At 41.3% G+C, this 19,767-nt stretch overlaps 1 protein-coding gene across 8 annotated transcripts in view; it reads left to right on the top strand.

Moving 5' to 3' along the window:
- The window catches only part of CAGE1 (cancer antigen 1), a 37,875-nt gene extending 20,051 nt beyond the window's left edge, over nt 1-17,824 (top strand). For 2 of the 8 annotated variants that reach the window (XM_025265491.3, XM_025265477.3), the window contains exons 5-13: nt 1,202-1,309; nt 8,101-8,220; nt 8,694-8,774; nt 8,964-9,071; nt 12,416-12,520; nt 13,119-13,189; nt 16,463-16,531; nt 17,106-17,136; nt 17,577-17,814. In XM_025265491.3, the coding sequence (XP_025121276.3) occupies nt 1,202-1,309; nt 8,101-8,220; nt 8,694-8,774; nt 8,964-9,071; nt 12,416-12,520; nt 13,119-13,189; nt 16,463-16,531; nt 17,106-17,136; nt 17,577-17,618 (735 nt within the window). In that variant the 3' untranslated portion in view covers nt 17,619-17,814. Of the gene's footprint in view, nt 1-1,201; nt 1,310-8,100; nt 8,221-8,693; nt 8,775-8,963; nt 9,072-12,415; nt 12,521-13,118; nt 13,190-16,462; nt 16,532-17,105 lie in introns of all 8 variants that reach the window. The other 6 variants (XM_025265496.3, XM_025265479.3, XM_006044773.4 and 3 more) reach the window with 6 other exon arrangements.
- Nucleotides 17,825-19,767: the final 1,943 nt, after the last annotated feature.

The following is a 19,767-nucleotide window of genomic DNA, read 5'->3' as shown; positions in this document are numbered from 1 at the left end:
TCTCACCATATTTGCTGGATTTTCTCTTGTCTCAGCGGATGCTGCTGTTCTTTCTCAGTCTTATTTGCTGGCTGCTGCTTCTCTCCCAGACCCCTCAGTGAGCCATCCATCAGCCCTCTGCTTAGTAGATCTCACTCCAGGCCAAACAAATACCTGTTTGCTCAAGGCTTCAAGATCAGAGACTCGATATGTGATATGCCCTCTGCTAATACAGGGTAAGCCTCTAATAGGCACTGGACAAATATTTGCTGGCTGCCCACCCTGTCCTTGGAGGCATTTAAATTGACTCTGCTTTTCATGGATTATCTCATTCAACTCTTACACCATTAAAAAAAAATATTATCAGGCTTTTTTTTTTAACATGGAAAAACAAACAGGCCTAGAATAGTTGAGTTTCTTGTTCAAAGTCTCACATAAGTTAAGTGGCAGAATGAATTTCCATTCCGTTTCAGAGCTGCAGTAGACGCTTTCCGCTGTGCTCAATCAGTCGTGACTCTACGACCCCATGGACCGTAGCCCCCCAGGCTCCTCTGCCCATGGGATTTCCCAGGCAAGAATACTGGAGTGGGTCACCATTTCTTTTCCCAGGGCATCTTCCCAGCATAAAGATTGAACCCATATCTCCTGCATTGGCAGGCAGATTCTTTACCATTGAGCCACCAGGGAAGCTCTAAGTGGCAGAACTCAGATCCAAACCCAGGTAGTCTGACTCTAATGCATGCACTTTTGACCCTTAGGTTACAAGGGTCTTCACTGTACAAGTACAGTGTACAAGTATCTTCATTCTGGGGGCCACTGAAATGTCTAGAGTTTTAATATTATTAAAGATGTCTCATTGTTCTGGTGTCAGGTATAACAGTTAGTCTAAAATTTGGATTTGTAAACTGACTAGGCTAACAGGAGATGTATCTATGAATGTGTAGTCATGTATAGTTACTATCGATGTGTATTAACTTCTAGCAATTATCCTAATTTGTCCCACTTACAATTTATATGCAAATGTGAATCTAAATGAATTAATTCCACATTAACCTGTTATTAGATGTCTTATGAGTAACTGAAGAAATTGAGTTCAATATTTTTCTTCCTTCTTTTGTTTGGCCTCTTCTTTTGCACGGGACATTTAATTTGTATTCTACCCTTCATCCTTTTAATTTTATTGAAAACTTTTTAAGAAAGCTTCTCAAAACATTACCCTTAGGACATCATCAATCCTGATGCTGAACATTTCAAAGAGAATCAGAAAGTTAGTGATATGCCACAAAAATTGAAGAGTTTTCATCTTAAAAAGAAGATTTTAGATAAAGAGGTATGTATTCTTCATTCTAAAAATTATATCATGTTTAGTGAAAAGAGAAGTAAAAAAAAGCTAGTGTAAAAGTATAAAGAGGCTCCTAAAAACTTTGGATTTTTTAAAATAATTATTTCAGGGGACAAGATTAGCTTTACTTTGACTCTAAGGAGGCCTTTTGTTCAACACTTGACTTGTTTTATAACCTAAGTATGTATTAGAAAATCCCATTCATCTACCCAAAAACTGGTATGAGTATCTGTTCACTTTTAATGGTACCACTGATTCCTGAAGATAAGTATATTTTGACATTCCTATAGGGCTTCCTTGATAGCTCACCTGGTAGAGAATCTGCCTGCCATGCAGGAGACCCCTGTTCCATTCCTGGGTCAGGAAGATTCCCTGGAGAAGGGATAGGTTACCTATTCCAGTATTCATGGGCTTTCCTGGGCTCAGACAGTAAATAATCCACCTGCAATGTGGGAGACTTGGGTTTGATCCCTGGGTTAGGAAGATCCCCTGGAGGAGGACATTGCAACCCCCTTGAGTATTCTTGTCTAGAGAATCCCATGGACAGAGGAGCCTGGGGGTCGCAGAGTCAGACACTACTGAGCGGCTGAGCACAGGATACAGTTATTACAAACTTTATCACTTGGAATAGTGGATACATTGGAAACATTTTATTTCTCAAGTGAGACAAGTAAGGGAAAGGCCCCTGGGACTTCTTCAGTCAGTCTCTTGGTTAGTGGTGCAGAGGTGGGGAGAACTAGGACAGCCAGCTAAGTGCTGCTGTTCAGGTGCACAGTCGTGCTCCACTCTTCTCGACCCCATGGACAGCACGCCAGGCTTCCCTGTTCAAACTTGAGTCCATCGCATCCGTGATGCCATCCAACCATCTCATCCTCTGTCGTCCCCTTCTCCTCCCACCTTCAATCCTTCCCGGCATCAGGGTCTTTTCTAATGAGTCAGTTCTTTGCATCAGGTGGCCAAAGTATTGGAGCATCAGCTTCAGCATCAGTTCCTCCAGTGAATATTCAGGATTGATTTCCTTTAGGATTGACTGGTTTGATCTCTTTGCAGTCCAAGGGACTCCCAAGAGTCTTCTCCAGTACCATAGTTCAAAAACATCAATTCTTCAGCGCTCAGCCTTCTTTATGGCTTCCCTTGTAGCTCAGTGGGTAAAGGATCTGCCTGACGTACAGGAGACCCGGGTTCAATCCCTGGGTTGGGAAGATCCCCTGGAGAAAGAAATGACAACCCACTCCAATATCCTTGCCTGGAAAATCCCATGGACAGAAGAGCCTGGTGGGCTGCAGTTCATGGGGTCTTAAAGAGTTGGGCACAACTGAGCGACTAACACTTCTAGCCTTCTTTATGATCCAATTCTCACATCCATACATGAATACTAGAAAAACCATAGCTTTGACTAGATGAAACTTTGTTGGCAAAATAATGTCTCTGCTTTTTAATATGCTGTCTAGGTTGGTCATAGTTTTTCTTTCCGAGGAGCAAGTGTCTTTCAATTTCATGGCTGCAGTCATCATCTGCAGTGATTTTGGAGTCCAAGAAAATAAAGTCTGTCACTGTTTCCATTGTTTCCCCATCTATTTGTCATGAAGTGATGGGGCCTGATGCCATGATCTTCGTTTTGTGAATGTTGAGTTTTAAGCCAGCTTTTTAACTCTCATCTTTCACCTTCATCAAGAGGCTCTTTAGTTCCTCTTTGCTTTCTGCCATAAGGGTGGTGTCATCTGCATATCTGAGGTTATTGATATTTCTCCTGGTAATCTTGATTCCAGCTTGTGCTTCATCCAGCCCAGCATTTTGCTTGATGTACTCTGTATATAAGTTAAATAAGCAGGCTTACAGTATACAGCCTAGACGTACTCCTTTCCCGATTTGAAACCAGTCCATTGTTCCATGTCTGGTTCTAACTGTTGCTTTTTGACCTGCATACAGGTTTTGGAGGAGACAGGTAAGGTGCTCTGGTGTTCTGATCTCTTTAAGAATTTTCCACAGCTTGTCGTGATCCATACAGTCAAAGGCTTTAGCGTAGTCAATGGAGCAGAAGTAGATGCTTTTTTGGAATTCTCTTTCTTTTTCTATGATCCAACTGATGTTGGCAATTTGATCTCTGGTTCCTCTGCCTTTTCTAAATCAATCTCTGACCATAGTTCTTCAGGCACTCTGGCTATCAGATCTAATCCCTTGAATCTATTTCTCACTTCCACTGTATAATCGTAAGGGATTTGATTTAGGTCATACCTGAGAGTCCCTTGGACTGCAAGGAGATCCAACCAGTCCATTCTAAAGGAAATCAGTCCTGGCTGTTCTTTGGAAGGAATGATGCGAAAGCTGAAACTCCAGAACTTTGGCCACCTCATGCAAAGAGTTGACTCATTGGAAAAGACTCTGATGCTGGGAGGGATTGGGGGCAGGAGGAGAAGGGGACGACAGAGGATGAGATGGCTAGATAGCATCACTGACTCGATGGACGTGAGTTTGAGTGAACTCCGGGAGCTGGTGATGGACAGGGAGGCCTAGAGTGCTGCAATTCATTGGGTCGCAAAGAGTCGGACATGACTGAGCAACTGAACTGAACTGAACTGAATGGTCTAGTGGTTTTCTCTACTTTCTTCAATTTAAATCTGAATATTGGCAATAAAGAGTTCATGATCTGAGCCACAGTCAGCTCCCAGTCTTGTTTTTGCTGACTAAATTGAGCTTCTCCATCTTGGCTGCAAAGAATATAATCAATCTGATTTTGGTATTGACCATCTGGTGATGTCCATGTGTAGAGTCTTCTCTTGTGTTGTTGGAAGCGGGTGTTTGCTGTGACCAGTGCGTTCTCTTGGCAAAACTCTGATAGCCTTTGCCCTACTTCATTTTGTACTCTAAGGCCAAAGTTGCCTATTATTCCAGGTATCTTTTGACTTCCTACTTTTGCATTCCAGTCCACTGTAATGACGGAAAAGGCAATGGCACCCCACTCCAGTACTCTTGCCTGGAAAATCACATGGACGGAGTAGCCTGGTGGGCTGCAGTCCATGGGGTCGCTAAGAGTCAGACACGACTGAGCGACTTCACTTTCACTTTTTACTTTCATCCATTGGAGAAGGAAGTGGCAACCCACTCCACTGTTCTTGCCTGGAGAATCCCAGGGACGGGGGAGCCTGGTGGGCTGCCATCTATGGGGTCGCACAGAGTCGGACACGACTGAAGCGACTTAGCAGCAGCAGCAGCCACTGTAATGAAAAGTGCCGAGGTCCAGCCCCGGCTGATCCAGGGTATTCGAAGGAGAGACGGCTAGGTGACCTATTCAAATGTTAATTAGAGATAATAAAGAGTAATAGAATGAGGATAGCTCAGTAGGAAAATTCAGTGGAGAAAAGAAGCTGAGTGGCTTGGTTTACGCGGAAAATCAATATAACCCGTGACACCAGGTTAGCTCTGACCACGGAGGCCGCAGGCGCCCTCTCGAATAGCGGAAGGTGCCCCACCGTAGACACCTTCTCGAGTGGGTCTTAGAAGCCCAGGCAAATAAATGGTCGCAGAGGATATCCGCGCTCCAGATGGACACTCAGCTGGAAGTTAAAGGGAAGAATGACATGGGGAGACCAAGCGTTGGTGAGCAAGGCCCATAGCTTTATTTTCAACAGGGGCTTTTATACCCTAAGTTACACATAGAGGATAATAGGGGATGTGAAGTCAGCAGTCTTTGATGCTTATCAAAAACCAGGGTTTCTTTCCTGTAAATTTATCGTATACAAATGGTTTAGGTGATTTACATCATCTTCTGGCCAGAGGCCTATTAACATTTTATGACTCTTGACAAGGACTTATCAACAAAGACTTATTTTCTCTAAGAGTAATTATTTTAAGGTTTGGCGCCATCTTCCGAAGATAAGATTACGTTCCTATAGGGTGGATGTGTAATGGGTTTACAAAGGAAAGAATTTACTACCTTAAGGGTCTAAAGTTACTAACACCAAGGCCACTACTTATTTTTTCTACATACCAACTATATTAATTAATGCACATTCAAGGATACAATTCAGGGGATGTGAAAACTTGGCAACAAACATTGGCTCATCAATGAAATCTTTTACTAGTTTTATTCTGACAGTTTCTAATTCTCTGAGAGGCTCTAAGCTATTTGAATATCTTAAGCTTCCTGTGCCTCTGGAGGCTGGGAGACTGTAAACAATTGTATGCATAGCTGTAGGTGTCCGGGTAAACTTGTCAGGCGAGTTAGAGAGCCATCTGAGGGGTTTGGATTTAAACACTCCTAATTGCCCAGGAACTTTATTAATTGGAGCTGTAAGTTAACTCTTTGACAGAGAGAGTGAGATGGTGGTGGGGGACAGCCCCCAGTAAAGTCAGAGGTGAGAGCACAAAGCAATAAAGTAGGCAGACTCTGGTTTTTAGGGGGTAGATGCTCGAGAATATCCGGGGGCACTCCCGAGGCTCGATCCCGCCTTTGCGTATGCCGAGCCTCCTTCCTCATGACCTTTGTCATGAGTGGAATGTCTCTCGCCGGCTCCCGGCAGAAAAGGACATCTTTTTTTTGGTGTTAGTTCTAGAAGGTCTTCTAGTTCTTCATAGAACTGTTCAGCTGCTTTGGCAGTAGTGGTTGGGGCATAGACTTAGATTACTGTGATACTGAATGGTTTGCCTTGGAAATGAACAGAGATCATAGTCATTTTTGAGATTGCACCCAAGTACTGCATTTTGGACTCTTTTGTTGACTATGAGGCCTATTCCATTTTTTCTAGGGGAGTCTTGCCCACAGTAGTAGATATAATGGTCCTCTGAGTTAAATTCACCCATTCTGGTCCATTTTAGTTCACTGATGCCTGGAATGTCGATGTTCACTCTTGCCATCTCCTGTTTGACCACTTCCAATTTGCCTTGATTCATGGACCTAACATTCCAGGTTCCTATGCAATACTGTTCGTTACAGCATCGGACTTTGCTTTTACCACCAGACACATCCACAGCTGGGTCTTGTTTCCTCTTTGACTCAGCTTCTCCATTCCTTCTGGAGCTGTTTCTCTGCTCTTCTCCAGTGGCATATTGGGCACTTATCGACCTGGGAAGTTCATCTTTCAGGGTCATATCTTTTTGTCTTTTCATACTATTCCTGGGTTTCTCAAGGCAAGAATGCTGAAGTGGTTTGCCATTCCCTTCTCCAGTGGACCACATTTTGTCAGAACTCTCCACCATGACCCGTCTGTCTTGGGTGGCCCTACATGGCATGGCTCATAGTTTCATTGAGTTAGTCGAGGTTGTGATCCATATGATCAGTTTGGTTAGTTTTCCATGGTTGTAGTTTTCAGTTTGTCTGCCCTCTGATAGATGAGGATAAGAGGCTTGTGGAAGCTTCCTGATGGGAGGAACTGGCTGTGGGGAAATTGGGTCTTGTTCTCATGCGAAGAGTTGACTTATTGGAAAAGACTCTGATGCTGGGAGGGATTGGGGGCAGGAAGAGAAGGGGACGACAGAGGATGAGATGGCTGGATGGCATCACTGACTCGATGGACGTAAGTCTGAGTGAACTCCGGGAGTTGGTGATGGACAGGGAGGCCTGGCGTGCTGCGATTCATGGGGTCGAGGAGAGTCGGACATGGCTGAGCGACTGATCTGATCTGATCTGGTGGGCAGGGCCATGCTCAGTAAATCTTTAATCCAATTTTCTGCTGATGGGTGGGGCTGTGTTCCTTCACTGTAGTTTGGCCTGAGGCCAAACCATGGTAGGGGTAATGGCTGTAATGGTGACCGCCTTCCAAAGGACTTATGCCGGCAGGCTGTGACTCTCAGTCGGGAAAATGATAATAGGACTCAAACAGGAGCCATTTTTAATCTGAGAGGAAAACAGAAGTGACCAGTTTACCTGGCTGAATAGTAAATCTGGGATTCAATTTCAATACTGTACTAGCAGGAAATGGCTTCTCTGAACTGTGAGGTGGATAGGAAATTTGTTGCAAGTGCTCTGGAGAACCTATCTTCTGGCTAACCTATAGAGAAAAGGACCAAGGAACAAACAGGCATGCAGAAAAACTACTGGTCTCTACTTCTTAAACCAACCTTCAAAAAGAAGCCTAGTTGAGGGTTCAAAAGGGATGTTGTGCTTAGCTGCTCAGTCGTGTCTGACCCTTTGCCACCCCATGGACTGTAGCACGCCAGGCTCCTCTGTCCATGGGGATTCTCCAGGCAAGAATAGTGGGGTGGGTTGCCATGCCCAAACCAGGGGTTGAACCCAGGTTTCCCACATTGCAACCAGATTCTTTACCATCTGAGCCACCAGGGAAGCCCAAGAGGGACGTTTCAGAAATACAATTTCAGATATTTATGTTCTCGGTAAATTTCTGTGTCATTACTGTAATGTTGGCAGACAAAATAATGTGATGTCTGTCATTTGATTGAGTGAAGGGAGTTGCAGGGAGGAGGAAGTGCTTGGGGTATTAATGATACAAGCTTGATCATTAACTGTCAATAATTGGAGCTGAGTAATAGTTATATGGGGCTTCATTAGTTTTTTCTCTTTTTTTGAAATTGTTCATGATAAAAAAAAATTCTGTACAGCATACTTTATCACTGATATTTGGAGGAGTTAGAAATATTGAATATTAAAGATCTATTATTATTATATGGAACATACAAGAAATGATACTAAATTGTATCTAGAAAAAGTTCGCTAATTTTTTTCTTTAAAGCAGAGTCTTAATAGCCTGGCTGTAAAAGCAATTGGGTATTAGAATAAGCTCTGCGGAGCTCCCAAGCCCTCCCTCATGTTTGGTGACTTACAGGACTCACAGGACTCAGCACACAGTCACCCTCCCAGTTATGAGGTATTATTACTGCGAGAGGATTCAGAGCAAAACCAGCAAAGGGGAAAAGCACGTGGAGCAAAGTCCAGAGGAAACCAGGTGCCCTTCCCTTCCCTGGCAGTGAGCTGTGCAGCCCATGTGAAGAGTTCCCAGGGAAGCTCACTGGAGACTGAGGGTCCAGGGTTTCTAGCGGAGGCTGGCCGCGTAGGCAGGCACCCTCTGCCTGCCACGTACCAAAACCCCAGACTCTCCCAGGGGAAGGAGGCGTTCAGCATAAACCACATCCTCTGTGCAAATAGGTTAGACACAGTGAGCCTTCATATCGGGAAGTGATGGAGACCCTCCCACGATCCAGCTTCCGAGAAGCCAGTCAGGGGGCACCTTGGAGAGCAGGCCTTTCTGGGGACAGCAGTCTCAGGCATGTTGTGTGAACTCTACTACACAGGAGCTCAAAATACAAGACACCTTTGAGACAGGGATTGGGCTGTGCATGGTTTGGTGATTTTATTAGAAATGTTACTGAACGTAGTCTTATTTCCTGTCTCTGAAATAGAAAATGCCTTTTTCCTTAGCTACTGAAACATAAAGACAAAATCGCAGCTTTCAGAGAGTTACTTGCTAACGAAAAATCATGTCAACATCAGGTTCCTGGGGTGAGTTAAACATTCACTGTGTACTGTTTCTCTAATACAAAAATGCAATTTTAGATCTTACATTGAAAGCTTTCTGTTATTGACGCCACCGGAGAGCTCTCTGATGGCTTAACTGATAGCATATTCATTGTCAAATGTTCCAAGGAAAGTGAACATATTGGAAGTGGACACAAACGTGTTTCATGGCAGGTTACAGAATTTGACTCCAAGGAAGCCAAGAATGTCAGAGACGTGCCTGTTGTACTGGGAGCCAAACTGAACCAGCCCCACAACCTAAACAAGGAGCTTGATTTTTTGGTAAGAAACACCTTTCATTGCTTTGCTAGCCTTTTTATTCACAACACTGTCTTAATAACGAGTTGTGGAAATGATCTACCTTCAAAAACTTTGCTCCTTGAAATGGTCACACGCTGGCATAGTAGCAGTATTATTCACCCCCACAAATATAGAACTGAAGTTTGCACTCTCAGGTTTTGAAATTTTAAATATTGTCCCACATGATTTATGTTTAGAAAATTTTTTTTCTTTCAAAATGCAGAAATTTTCAAGTATGTGCAAGTTTTTAATACTGAATGCAGAACATTTATATTGTGGCACATACGACCACCATTCTTAGAGCAGTAGGTGTTTACAGCAATCGCGATTAAGGAGGTGCCAGGGAAACAGCACACGTCCTTTGGATGGCACCCAGAGCCATCACAGGGGAGTGGTGATTGTGGGAGGGGTGGAGCTAATGCCAGTAATCATTTTGCAATATATCAGTGTATCAAATCAACATGCTGTACACCTGAAACTTACACAACGGTTGCATCAGTTATGTATCGATAAAGCTGGAAAAAAGAAGATAAAAGCAGCTAAAAGAGGAAAAATCTGTGGGAAGAAAATTAAAATATCTTGGTATCTAGAAAGTTACAATCCATTTGGATCCCACTATATAATGAAAAAGAGGTTAGTTAACTTAATTGGTTTTTTAACGTTTATTTATTTCTGGCTGTGCTGGGTCTTCATTGCTGCACAGGCTTTTCTCTAGTCGTGGCGAGCCGGGGCTCCTCTCCAGTTGCGGTGCTCAGGCTTCTCTTGTTGCAGAGCGTGGGCTGCACGGGCTCTAGGCCTGCAGGGCTTCAGTAGTTGCAACTCATGGGCTTAGTTGCTCCGCGGCGCGTGGGATCTTCCCGGACCAGGGATCGAACCCGTGTCTCCTGCGCTGGCAGGTGGATTCTTAGCACTAAGCCACTAGGGAAGCCCCCATAATTTCTTTTTTCATCTTTAGAGAAGTCTATCGTATTTCTAAATTGTTAAAGGTCAGCATTCTGTGCTAAATTCATTGCATAAGAGAAGGAAAAGCCCGATGCTGTGAGGGCTTATAGTTTTCTTCCTTTCTACTTCATTAATTTTCTTCATTATATAGGTAATTATTGACTTCCTTGAAAGGGTAAGCAAGGCTAGTCAGTATGGAGATATTGATGGAAAGTTACATCAAACGGAAGCCCTGCCTCCAAGGAATCTAGAAAAGGTGCGATATATAGATAGCTGTTTGCAAGGACTAAAGGGAACCTTTTTAAAAAGAGAAGGATTCCGTGACATCCAGGTGGGAGAAGCGCAGAGGAGAGCCCACGGGCTGGCAGGGGGCGGATGAAAGGGGGGCAGGCCCTGTTAGCAGCTTCTGAGCTTCAGGCACAAAAGAGGTTTGGAGTGGACCCCGGTCTCCCCTGGGGTGGGAAGCTGAAGTGAGAAAACGCTCACAAATGGCAGCGTCTCAGACACACTATGTTGCCTCTTACATGTGCTGCAGACTTTGTTGTACAAACTATATTTCAGAGGAACCAAATAACTCATGAGGGAGAGTTCTTCATTGGAGAATGTAAGCTGTTAAAAGCAGAAGAGGGACTTCCCTGATGGTGCAGTGGTTAAGACTTTGCCTTCCAATGAGGGCGGTGCCACTTGGATCCCTGGTTGGGGGCTAAGATCCCACATGCCTCGCGGGCAAAAAAATAAAAAAACAGAAAACAGAAGCAGTATTGTAACAAATTCAACTGAGACTAAAAATGGTCCACATTAAAAAAAAAATCTTAAAAAAAAGCAGAAGACACACCTATAGAAAATTACATCTTGCATCCCTGAATAAAATAAGGCATCTAGGCACTTAGAATGGCTGCTAAAACCTGTAAGTTCAAGACTTACAAGAAACTTTTAATGACCCACACCAGAGCCCTCTTGTCCAGCTTAACCGCACAAAAGGTGAGGTGTGCCCTTGACTGCTTGAGGCATGGAACGGGCACTGTCCGTGGTGTCTCACCTGAACCCACCTGAAAGCAAGCTTCTAGACCACACAACTCCTGAGAGGGTAAAGAAGCACATCAAGCTGACCGTGATAAAAATTCCAAACGTGAGAAATGCTAGTCCATAAAGGACTGGCACACAGAAAGGGATGGAGAGGAAAGGAAGAGCTGCTCTCGACACAGAGGTTCAAGGTAGTGGTGTTCAGTTGCTAAGTTGTGTCCCACTCTTTGCGGCCCCATGCACGGCAGCACGCCAGGCTTCCCTGTCCTCCGCTGTCTCCCGGACTCTGTTCAGATTCATGTCCGTTGAGTCAGTGGTGCTAACAATCTCAGCCTCTGCCGCCCTCTTCTCTCTACTTCTAGCCATGTCCTTTAAAAAGCGTTTTAAATTCTCTTCACCTTGGGTTTATCTGCTAAACTGAGGCAATATCTGTACTCCCTGCCTTAAATAACATGTGCAGTCAGAAGAATGGGATATTTGATATTGTCCCCATTAATATATCTATGTAAAGGGAAAGAGCAAGAAAGCTGCTGTGTCTGCAGAAAATTTGTTCCGCCATTGTTTCCTGTAGGGCAGACTTGTAAACATATGTAAATAAATGTTTAAATAAATATTAGAAAATCAATGGCCACTCTTAACATTGTTATTTAAAGGGAACATTTCTGTCCTTTTTCTTCTATAATTGCTTTGAAAATTAAGGTAACTGCGGGGGAACTTGTGAATACTCTTTCTTGGTAATTTATCCTAGATATCATTTTTAGAAATACAAATTTTAAATTGTTAATGCAAGAATACAATATTTAAATTGTTAATATTAATTTTTTGCAAATAAAAATTGGACCCCCCCAAAAAATTTAAAAATCCAAAAAACAAAGAAAAAAAATTGGACTATAAGTCAGAATGTGACACATGTTGAGCTGGACCTTTTAAAAACTCTCATTTATACACATGAGAATATTGATGAAACCTGAAAATGTGTCATCAAGCAGCATATCAGTGCTTCAGAGAGAATCAAATATCCATTGGTTATATATGAAAAGAAGATAGTCTATCCATTGGTTATGAACGGAAAGAAAAGACTTGGGACTAATAAGTACTTGTATTTACTAGCAAGTGTCTAATTGTTTGCAAAGCTATTTCATTGTATTAAAATGTAGAAAAGCTGAAACACCATTTAAATTTCTGCTCATGTGTTCTAACTGCAGTCTAACTAACAGCCTCCCTCAATTCACCTATGGTACAAATCAGTGTAAGGGAATATTGAAATAAAGTATAGCTCACTGTTCTCATTGTTCTTAACATCAATACATGATTTTCATGGCAGTTTCCAAGTTATCATTTTTGCTGATGTTGCTCCATAGATTGCAAAATTGGAAAATCTTCTAGAGACAAAAGAAGACCACTGCAACAGACTCACTGAAGAAAATGACAAGTGTCAAAGACATTTAGGCAACTTAATAAATAAGGTACAGATTTTCTTATGCACATATATTTTTAAAACTATGTCAAATATTAAAACATTAGAATTTGGATGCAAAAAAGGGATCTGAGGGATGACGTAACACATTTGTCTCAATTCCATTCACTTCATCATGACTTTGTGTTATTTTCCTTTTAGCTAAAAGCTAGCAAAGAACTGTATGTGTGCATATAGCCTTCTGTTGTCAGCAATTTCTTAGTCTTAGCCTCACCGCTTCACTTGGAGGGTCCTTCTAAATCTTGCCAACATAGTGTTCTGGTTTCCTTTTAAAACCGCATTGTGGACTCTGACCCTGGGCTGACACAGACACTGCTTGTATGGATCACAGTTGTCTCACTACAGCTGTCCTTTTTTTGACACTTTTTCTGCATGGTGAACAGGCACAGTTCAGTTCTATTTGTATCCATATTCCTGATTTCAAAATACAAGGAAGATGTTCTGCCAGTTGTAAAACCTTCATTCACAGGAGTCATATAATTGAACTTCAACTTGTGCAGATTCTTGAAAAGCAAAAAAGTGAACAAAACTAAGTAAATATCTTAGAATCGATCACAGAATAATTGTTTTAGCTAATGTTTCCCAAGGTTACATCTTATGAGGAAATAATCAAATGTGCTGACCAAAGACTTGTGATATCCCACTCCCAGATTGCACAGTAAGTTCAAAAAACATCATTTTTAATTTTGTAAACATTTGCTGGTATATACGTCACTTTCTGACTTGCTGAGTTCGTCTTTTAGACTCCTACAAAGAGGGAAATGTGCCATTTTGTAAGTAAAGAAGACCATTCTTCAATAATGTGTTTATTCTATTTAATGTCTGGATTACTTGAACACCCAGAGTTTCCTCTTCCTTTTCAGAACTCCCTTTGATGTGGGGGTGGGTGGGTGGGGAGCCAGGTTAAGGAATTAGTGAGAAACATCCAAGAATTTTAGAAGATTATCACCACAGTGTTCAAGTAAAATAACCTTGCTATCCTTAGAATTTATCCATATAAGGTTTTGAATGCACCCCAAATGAAACGTATCACGTACCAAATAGACTTTCTCATTTATTGAGATTCAGCGTAAAATATTCCAAAATTAGTGTTTTAAACTCTGCAAAGTTTTTCCACGTATTTATTCTCTTTATTTCTTACATGCTCTTTCCTCCACCCTTCTCCCAATTTCATTTGTACAGCGCTTGCTGTCATTAGAGCTTAAGCAAAAGGTCTAATCTTACACCCCCTAAAATAGGAGCTTTGTATAGTGCTAACTCACTACAAGATAACTGAAAGAAATTGTAGATAAAACACACACACAAAACAAAAGCAAAGTCATCGATACAGAGAACCTGCTGGTGGTTACCCGAGGGGAAGGGAGTGGTGAGCGGGGGAGACAGGTGAAGGGGGTGGGCTGTGTGGTGACGGATGGTGACTGGACTTCTGTTGCTGCTGCTGCTGCTAAGTCACTTCAGTTGTGTCCAACTCCGTGCAACCCCAGAGACGGCAGCCCACCAGGCTCCTCCATCCCTGGGATTCTCCAGGCAAGAGTACTGGAGTGGGGTGCCATTGCCTTCTCTGGTATTAGTGCATACAGAGGTCAAATTATAATGCCGTACACCTGAGATTTATATAATAATATATACCAATTTTACCTCACTAAAAAATAAAGAATGGAGAAGGAAATGGCAACCCACTCCAGTATTCTTGCCTGGGAAATCCCATGGACAGAGGAACCTGGCGGGCTACAGTCCATGGTGTCACCAAAGAGCTGGAGACCACTTAGTGACTAAACAACAGACAAGACTAGAGAAGAAGTTTCTGAGAAGTTGCTGTAATTCAAATACACAGATCCCTTTGAACAGAACAAAAGCTTTCACATCATTTAAACACAGAGGAAAAAAAATTGGAATTTATGGTTTAAGATTGTGTACTTGTTTACATTGAATTTCAAATCAAAGGACTTAAAAAAAAATTTTTTTTCCATAAGGGCTGCAACACAAACATATAAATATTTCCGTTTTAAAATAAAACAATTATCTTTGATGTGTAAAAAAAATAAAGAAGACAATATAAATATAAAATAGTATATTCAATAATATAAAGATAAAATAAAGACAAATATATAAGAAGGTGTACTTATTTCAGAAATCTTAAGATTCAATATTGTTAAAACTTATTTCTCCCCAAGCTGATCTAGATTTTATTTTTATCTTTTAAATATATTTTATTGAAATATAGTTGGTTTTCAATGTTCTGTTAATTTCTGCTGGGCAACAAAGTGATTCAGTTATACATATATATATGCATATATATATGTATATACATATATATATACACATACATACATTCTTTGGAAAGGATGCTGAAATTGTTGGCCATCCATTTGCAAACAAACAAAAAAAAACAAAAACACTTTGATTTATACCTTGTATCACATGCAAAAGTAACTCAAAATGGATACTAGACCTAAATGAAAGAGCTGAAGTGTAAAAAATTCTCAAAATACAGGAAAAAGTTTCTGATGTTGGGTTGATGTTGGGTTAGGCAGTGATTTAAATATGATACCAAAAACATGATTCATAAAAGAAAATTTTGATAATCGTACTTCATCAAAATTAAAAACGTTGGCTCTTCCATGGACATCATTAAGAGAATGAAAAGACTAACGTGAAAGAATATGTACAAGTCATATATCTGCTAAAGAACTTGTAACCAGAATACATAACAGACTCTAAAAACCCAAGAATAAGAAAGCAACCCCATAAAAATGGGCAAAGATTTGAACAGACACTTCACCAAGAAGATAGATACATGGATGACAAGTAAGCACATTAAATGATAGTCAACATCATTAATAGGCAAATTAAAGCCCAGTGAAGACCACTACACACCTATGAGCGTGCCTAAAAGACTGACCATACCAGGTATTGGCAGGACATGGAGCAACTGAAATGCTCATAGCCTCCTGGTGGAAATGTAAAATGGAGCAACCTCTTAAAAAAAAATTTGGTGCCTTCTTTAAAAGTTAAATATACCCAATGTATGATTCAGCCAACCCACTCCTGTGTATGGATCCAAGAAGAAAGAACACATGTGTTAACACAAAAGAGAATTTCAAGGTACCCACTTCAGTATTCTTGCCTGGAAAATCTCATGGACTGAGGAGCCTTGTGGGCTGCAGTCCATGGGGTTGCAAACAGTCGGGCATGACTGAGCTACTAACACTTACTTACTTACTTACTTATTTGTAATAGCCCCAACCTAGGAACAACCTAAATGTCCCTCAAATGGTGAGATGACAGACAAATTGTGACATGGCCACACAGTGGAATTCTATACAACAATAAAAAAAAAAAAATGACCTCTGGGTAGGTGAACAGTGTGGGTGAATTGCAAAATAATTAGGCTGAGTGTAAGATTTCATTACACAAAATTCTAGATGGTGCAGAACTATAGTGAAAGAAAGCAGATGAGTGGTCATCCAGGATGTGGGGGCAAAGAGGGCTGGGAAGGAGGGATCACTCTCCTTCTTCACCACTGGAACCTTTAAAGGGAAAAATTAATTAAATAATTTGAGTTGCTAGGAAAGAATTCCAAGTTCCCATATAGCTGTCTTCCCAGGTGGCTCAGTGGTAAAGACTCCGCCAGCCAAACAGGAGATGCAGGAGACACAGTTTCGACCCCTGGATTGGGAAAATGTGGAGGAGAGAATGGCAACCTCTTCCAGTATTCTTGCCTGTAAAATCCCATGGACAGAGGAGCCTGACGGGCTACAGTCCATGGTCCCGAAGAGTTGGACACAACTGCACTCCTGAACAGACACAAGATGGGTGGATGATGTATAGAAAGCTAGACCATCATTAAATTTATTTACTTAAATCCTCCAGTGAAGTTAGCTTAGAAAAGTCCATTTTAATCATAAACTTCAGTTGTTTCTTCTTTCAGTTTAGAAGAGAGAAATAAACAGTTGGAAGATTTAATTAGAAGGTCCAGAGAGAGAGTCAGAAAACCAAGGTAAGTTGTTTCTTTTTCTAAATGATAATGTCTTTAACTTTAGAATATATGCATAATAATGTTAAACATTTTTAAAAAACACCTTTTTCCTTGTCTTAATTTGAGACAAACAAGATAAATTATGTAAAAGTGCTTGGTATTTTGCCTAGAGTGAAATAGTTGCTTCATGCCTTTTTGTAGGACCTGAATTGCAAAGCAAGGTTCACTGCCCTCAGGGAACTTATGATCATTTCTAAGAAAAATACTATGCAGATTATGAACTAAGATTTAGTTTACAATAAAACAGCTTACCCAGATCTTATGATCAGATTTTCTTCCACTGGTATGAAATCTTATAATCTGTTACGTTATTAATAGAAGACTCTCAGGTCTCAGTATTCGATGCTACAAGGTGTATGCCCAAACCCTAAGGGGTTGATTAGGACCATCGTAGGATGTTGAAATGGAACTCTTTCTGGTCCAGTTCCTAAGATGCTCATTCGACGTTCACCAGTTCTCTGTCTTAACCCTCCTCCACCCCCACCCCCACCTGCTTCTGTTTTCTTTGACGTTATGCTCTCTCTGTTTCCTGCAGACCAAGAAGTCATCCGAAGCCCCTGACCGTGGTAGGTCATACCGATTGACGATCATTATAAAGAATGTGATGTTTCCATGTCATTGTCAAATTACACAAGATTAAATAAGAGTTCCTAAAGTTATATTTCAGTAATGTTCAGCACAGCTTACCCCTCTGCCCCAGATAAGGGCCTCTGGGCTGTGATTATAGTTGGTCCCGCAATTGGAAGCCCCTCCCTTAATTGTATTAGTCCCCTTGATGTCCCAACGGTTTGAAACAAAAATGTTGATTAAAATATAGTATTAGTATTATCTGTGGAGTTTATCTGTAGGTTTTCCTTGCACCCGTTTTTTTGTATGTAATCAAGAACGCACTGTTTATGGAATAGGAGTTCTGTATGTGATCAAGAATTCCACATGTAATCAAGAGTTAGCTCTTCTGTTCCCAAATGTCTGTCCTGCAAACTTATTTTTTTCCTTTCATTTTTAGATGCCAGTTATTTTAGAAGGAAATAGAAATGATTTAGATTAAACAGAACTGAAGATTAACAGTTAATCATTTTTGTCAGCCTCTCCAGGAGCAGAGTCATTACTGAGTACTGTACCCAGATCGATCCACACAAATGATACATTAAAATCTGTATAAGTAGTGAAACTTTACAATCCAAAAGTATGTGATTATTTTTCTTCTAGTTTCTTCCTGTGAACAATCAAACATATTCTAATATAACTTAAACAAGTGAATACAGTGTCTTCTTTTCTGAATATCTGCCAATTTTCATACTTACAGCACAACAGTCTTGTATTATTGTTGTTTAGACGTTAAGTCACATCTGACTCTTTGCAACTCCATGGACTGTAGCCTGCCAGGCTCCTCTGACCATGAAATTCTCCCAGCAAGAATACTGGAGTGGCTTGCCATTTCCTTCTCCAGGGGACCTTCCTGACCCAGGGATCAAACCCACGTTTCCTGTATTGGTAGGTGGATTCTTTACCACTGAATCTTTACCAGGAAAGCCTATTGCCAGGCCTTTAATAACATTATGAAATTGTTCTCTTATCTCACCCCAACTTTTTTTTCTTCTCTGGCCAGGCATGCTCTCCCTACTATCAATCAAATTTAAAAAGACTAATGCTGAAATTGTTTGGAATTAAAACCCAGGTGACAGGAGATCTGACCCTTGTAACTTCCACCTTAACATATTTTGAGGAATTAGTTCCGAGTTTTAAAAAATGAACCAGAGAAGCTGATTTTGTAATATGTATTGGAAAAATGAATGTACATAACAAATATATTATCTTTTTGATAAATCCCAGAGCCAGGGTGGAGGTATAATTATTGAATGAAGATATACCTTGAATGGAGGGGAAGAAATTATTTTATCTCACTGAAATTAGCTTTGCACTTAAATTAGGCAGGCAAGTACAAGGGGGAAATATATGGAGAATTTATATCTGGCCCCAAAGGAAGTGATGAATAATTTAAAAAAAAAGTATTATTATTGATATTATTTTTGTTGAGGAATTTTATAAGACATCTTATATGAATGTTGAAACAAAGTTAATTTCTCAAATTTAAGAAGTTGCAATACACTTTAAGACAAACCATGAGAAATGCAAAGGAAGTTGCAGCTATAATCATGCTTCGTTTGAAAAATGTAAGCTCTGAAAGCTTTGGAAGTGATCAAGTTTTAAAAAGAGACATTATTATTAGTTCCATGGGGTTCTCTAGGGAAAGTTAAGGTGTGCTACAAGAAAGACAAATATTGTCATGGCTAACATAGCATCTGGACTCTGCACACACACGTGGTGAGATCTTTGGAAGGGACAGGTTAACACAGGCTGTCCACACGCAGGGCTGTGTGCCTAAGTGCTGCACTCACCACCTGGGCTACTAGACGTTCATAACCTTTACCTCCAGGCTGTCTCACAGTGAACGTACCTTCTTTGGCACACGGCTCAGGGATGCAGCATCTAAGCCAGGGCTTCTCCCTATAAACATTTAGTGACTTTCAACAAACCACGTGAACAGCCTCTATGTTAGATGCCAAAGTGAAAGTGAAAGTCACTCTGTCGTGTCCGACTCTTTGCGACCCCATGGACTGTCCATGGAATTCTCCAGGCCAGAATACTGGAGTGGGTAGCCTTTCCCTTCTCCAGGGGATCTTCCCAACCCAGGAATTGAACCGGGGTCTCCGGCATTGCAGGTTGATTCTTTACCAACTGAGAGATGCCAAAGGTATCATGAAAAGCCAGGCAGAGATGGCCAAGGACCACAGGATGTATGGGAGAGATGGATAATTGATTCTTTTCTCGATTGGCACATGGGTCTGACCATCTGGGATGCTCTAGAAGCATAGATGAATTGGCCCTGGACATGATGATGAGAAAACCTCAGGGCAGGTTTTGCAGAAGTGATGATGCCTGAGCCCCATCCTTCTCGCTGACTAGATGTTCCCCAGGTAGACAGAAGAGGAAGCTCCTTTCACATAGCACAGCAACCCAAGGTACCCTGTGATACTCTCTGAAGCACAGGTAAAATCTAAAACCTGCCTTCTTCATACGGCAGGAGATGACCATGATCATCAATAATCTTCCATGCCATGTGAAGAAGTGTGAACTTTGTCCTTGTGAGAAGCTCTGAGCGATTTTACGTGTAGGAGTAATGTGGTCGATTATGC

This window comes from Bubalus bubalis, chromosome 2 (genome assembly GCF_019923935.1).
Source record: "Bubalus bubalis isolate 160015118507 breed Murrah chromosome 2, NDDB_SH_1, whole genome shotgun sequence".
Taxonomy (NCBI): domain Eukaryota; kingdom Metazoa; phylum Chordata; class Mammalia; order Artiodactyla; family Bovidae; genus Bubalus; species Bubalus bubalis.
Note: the sequence above shows the minus strand (reverse complement) of the source record. Positions and strands in the feature narration are given on the sequence as shown.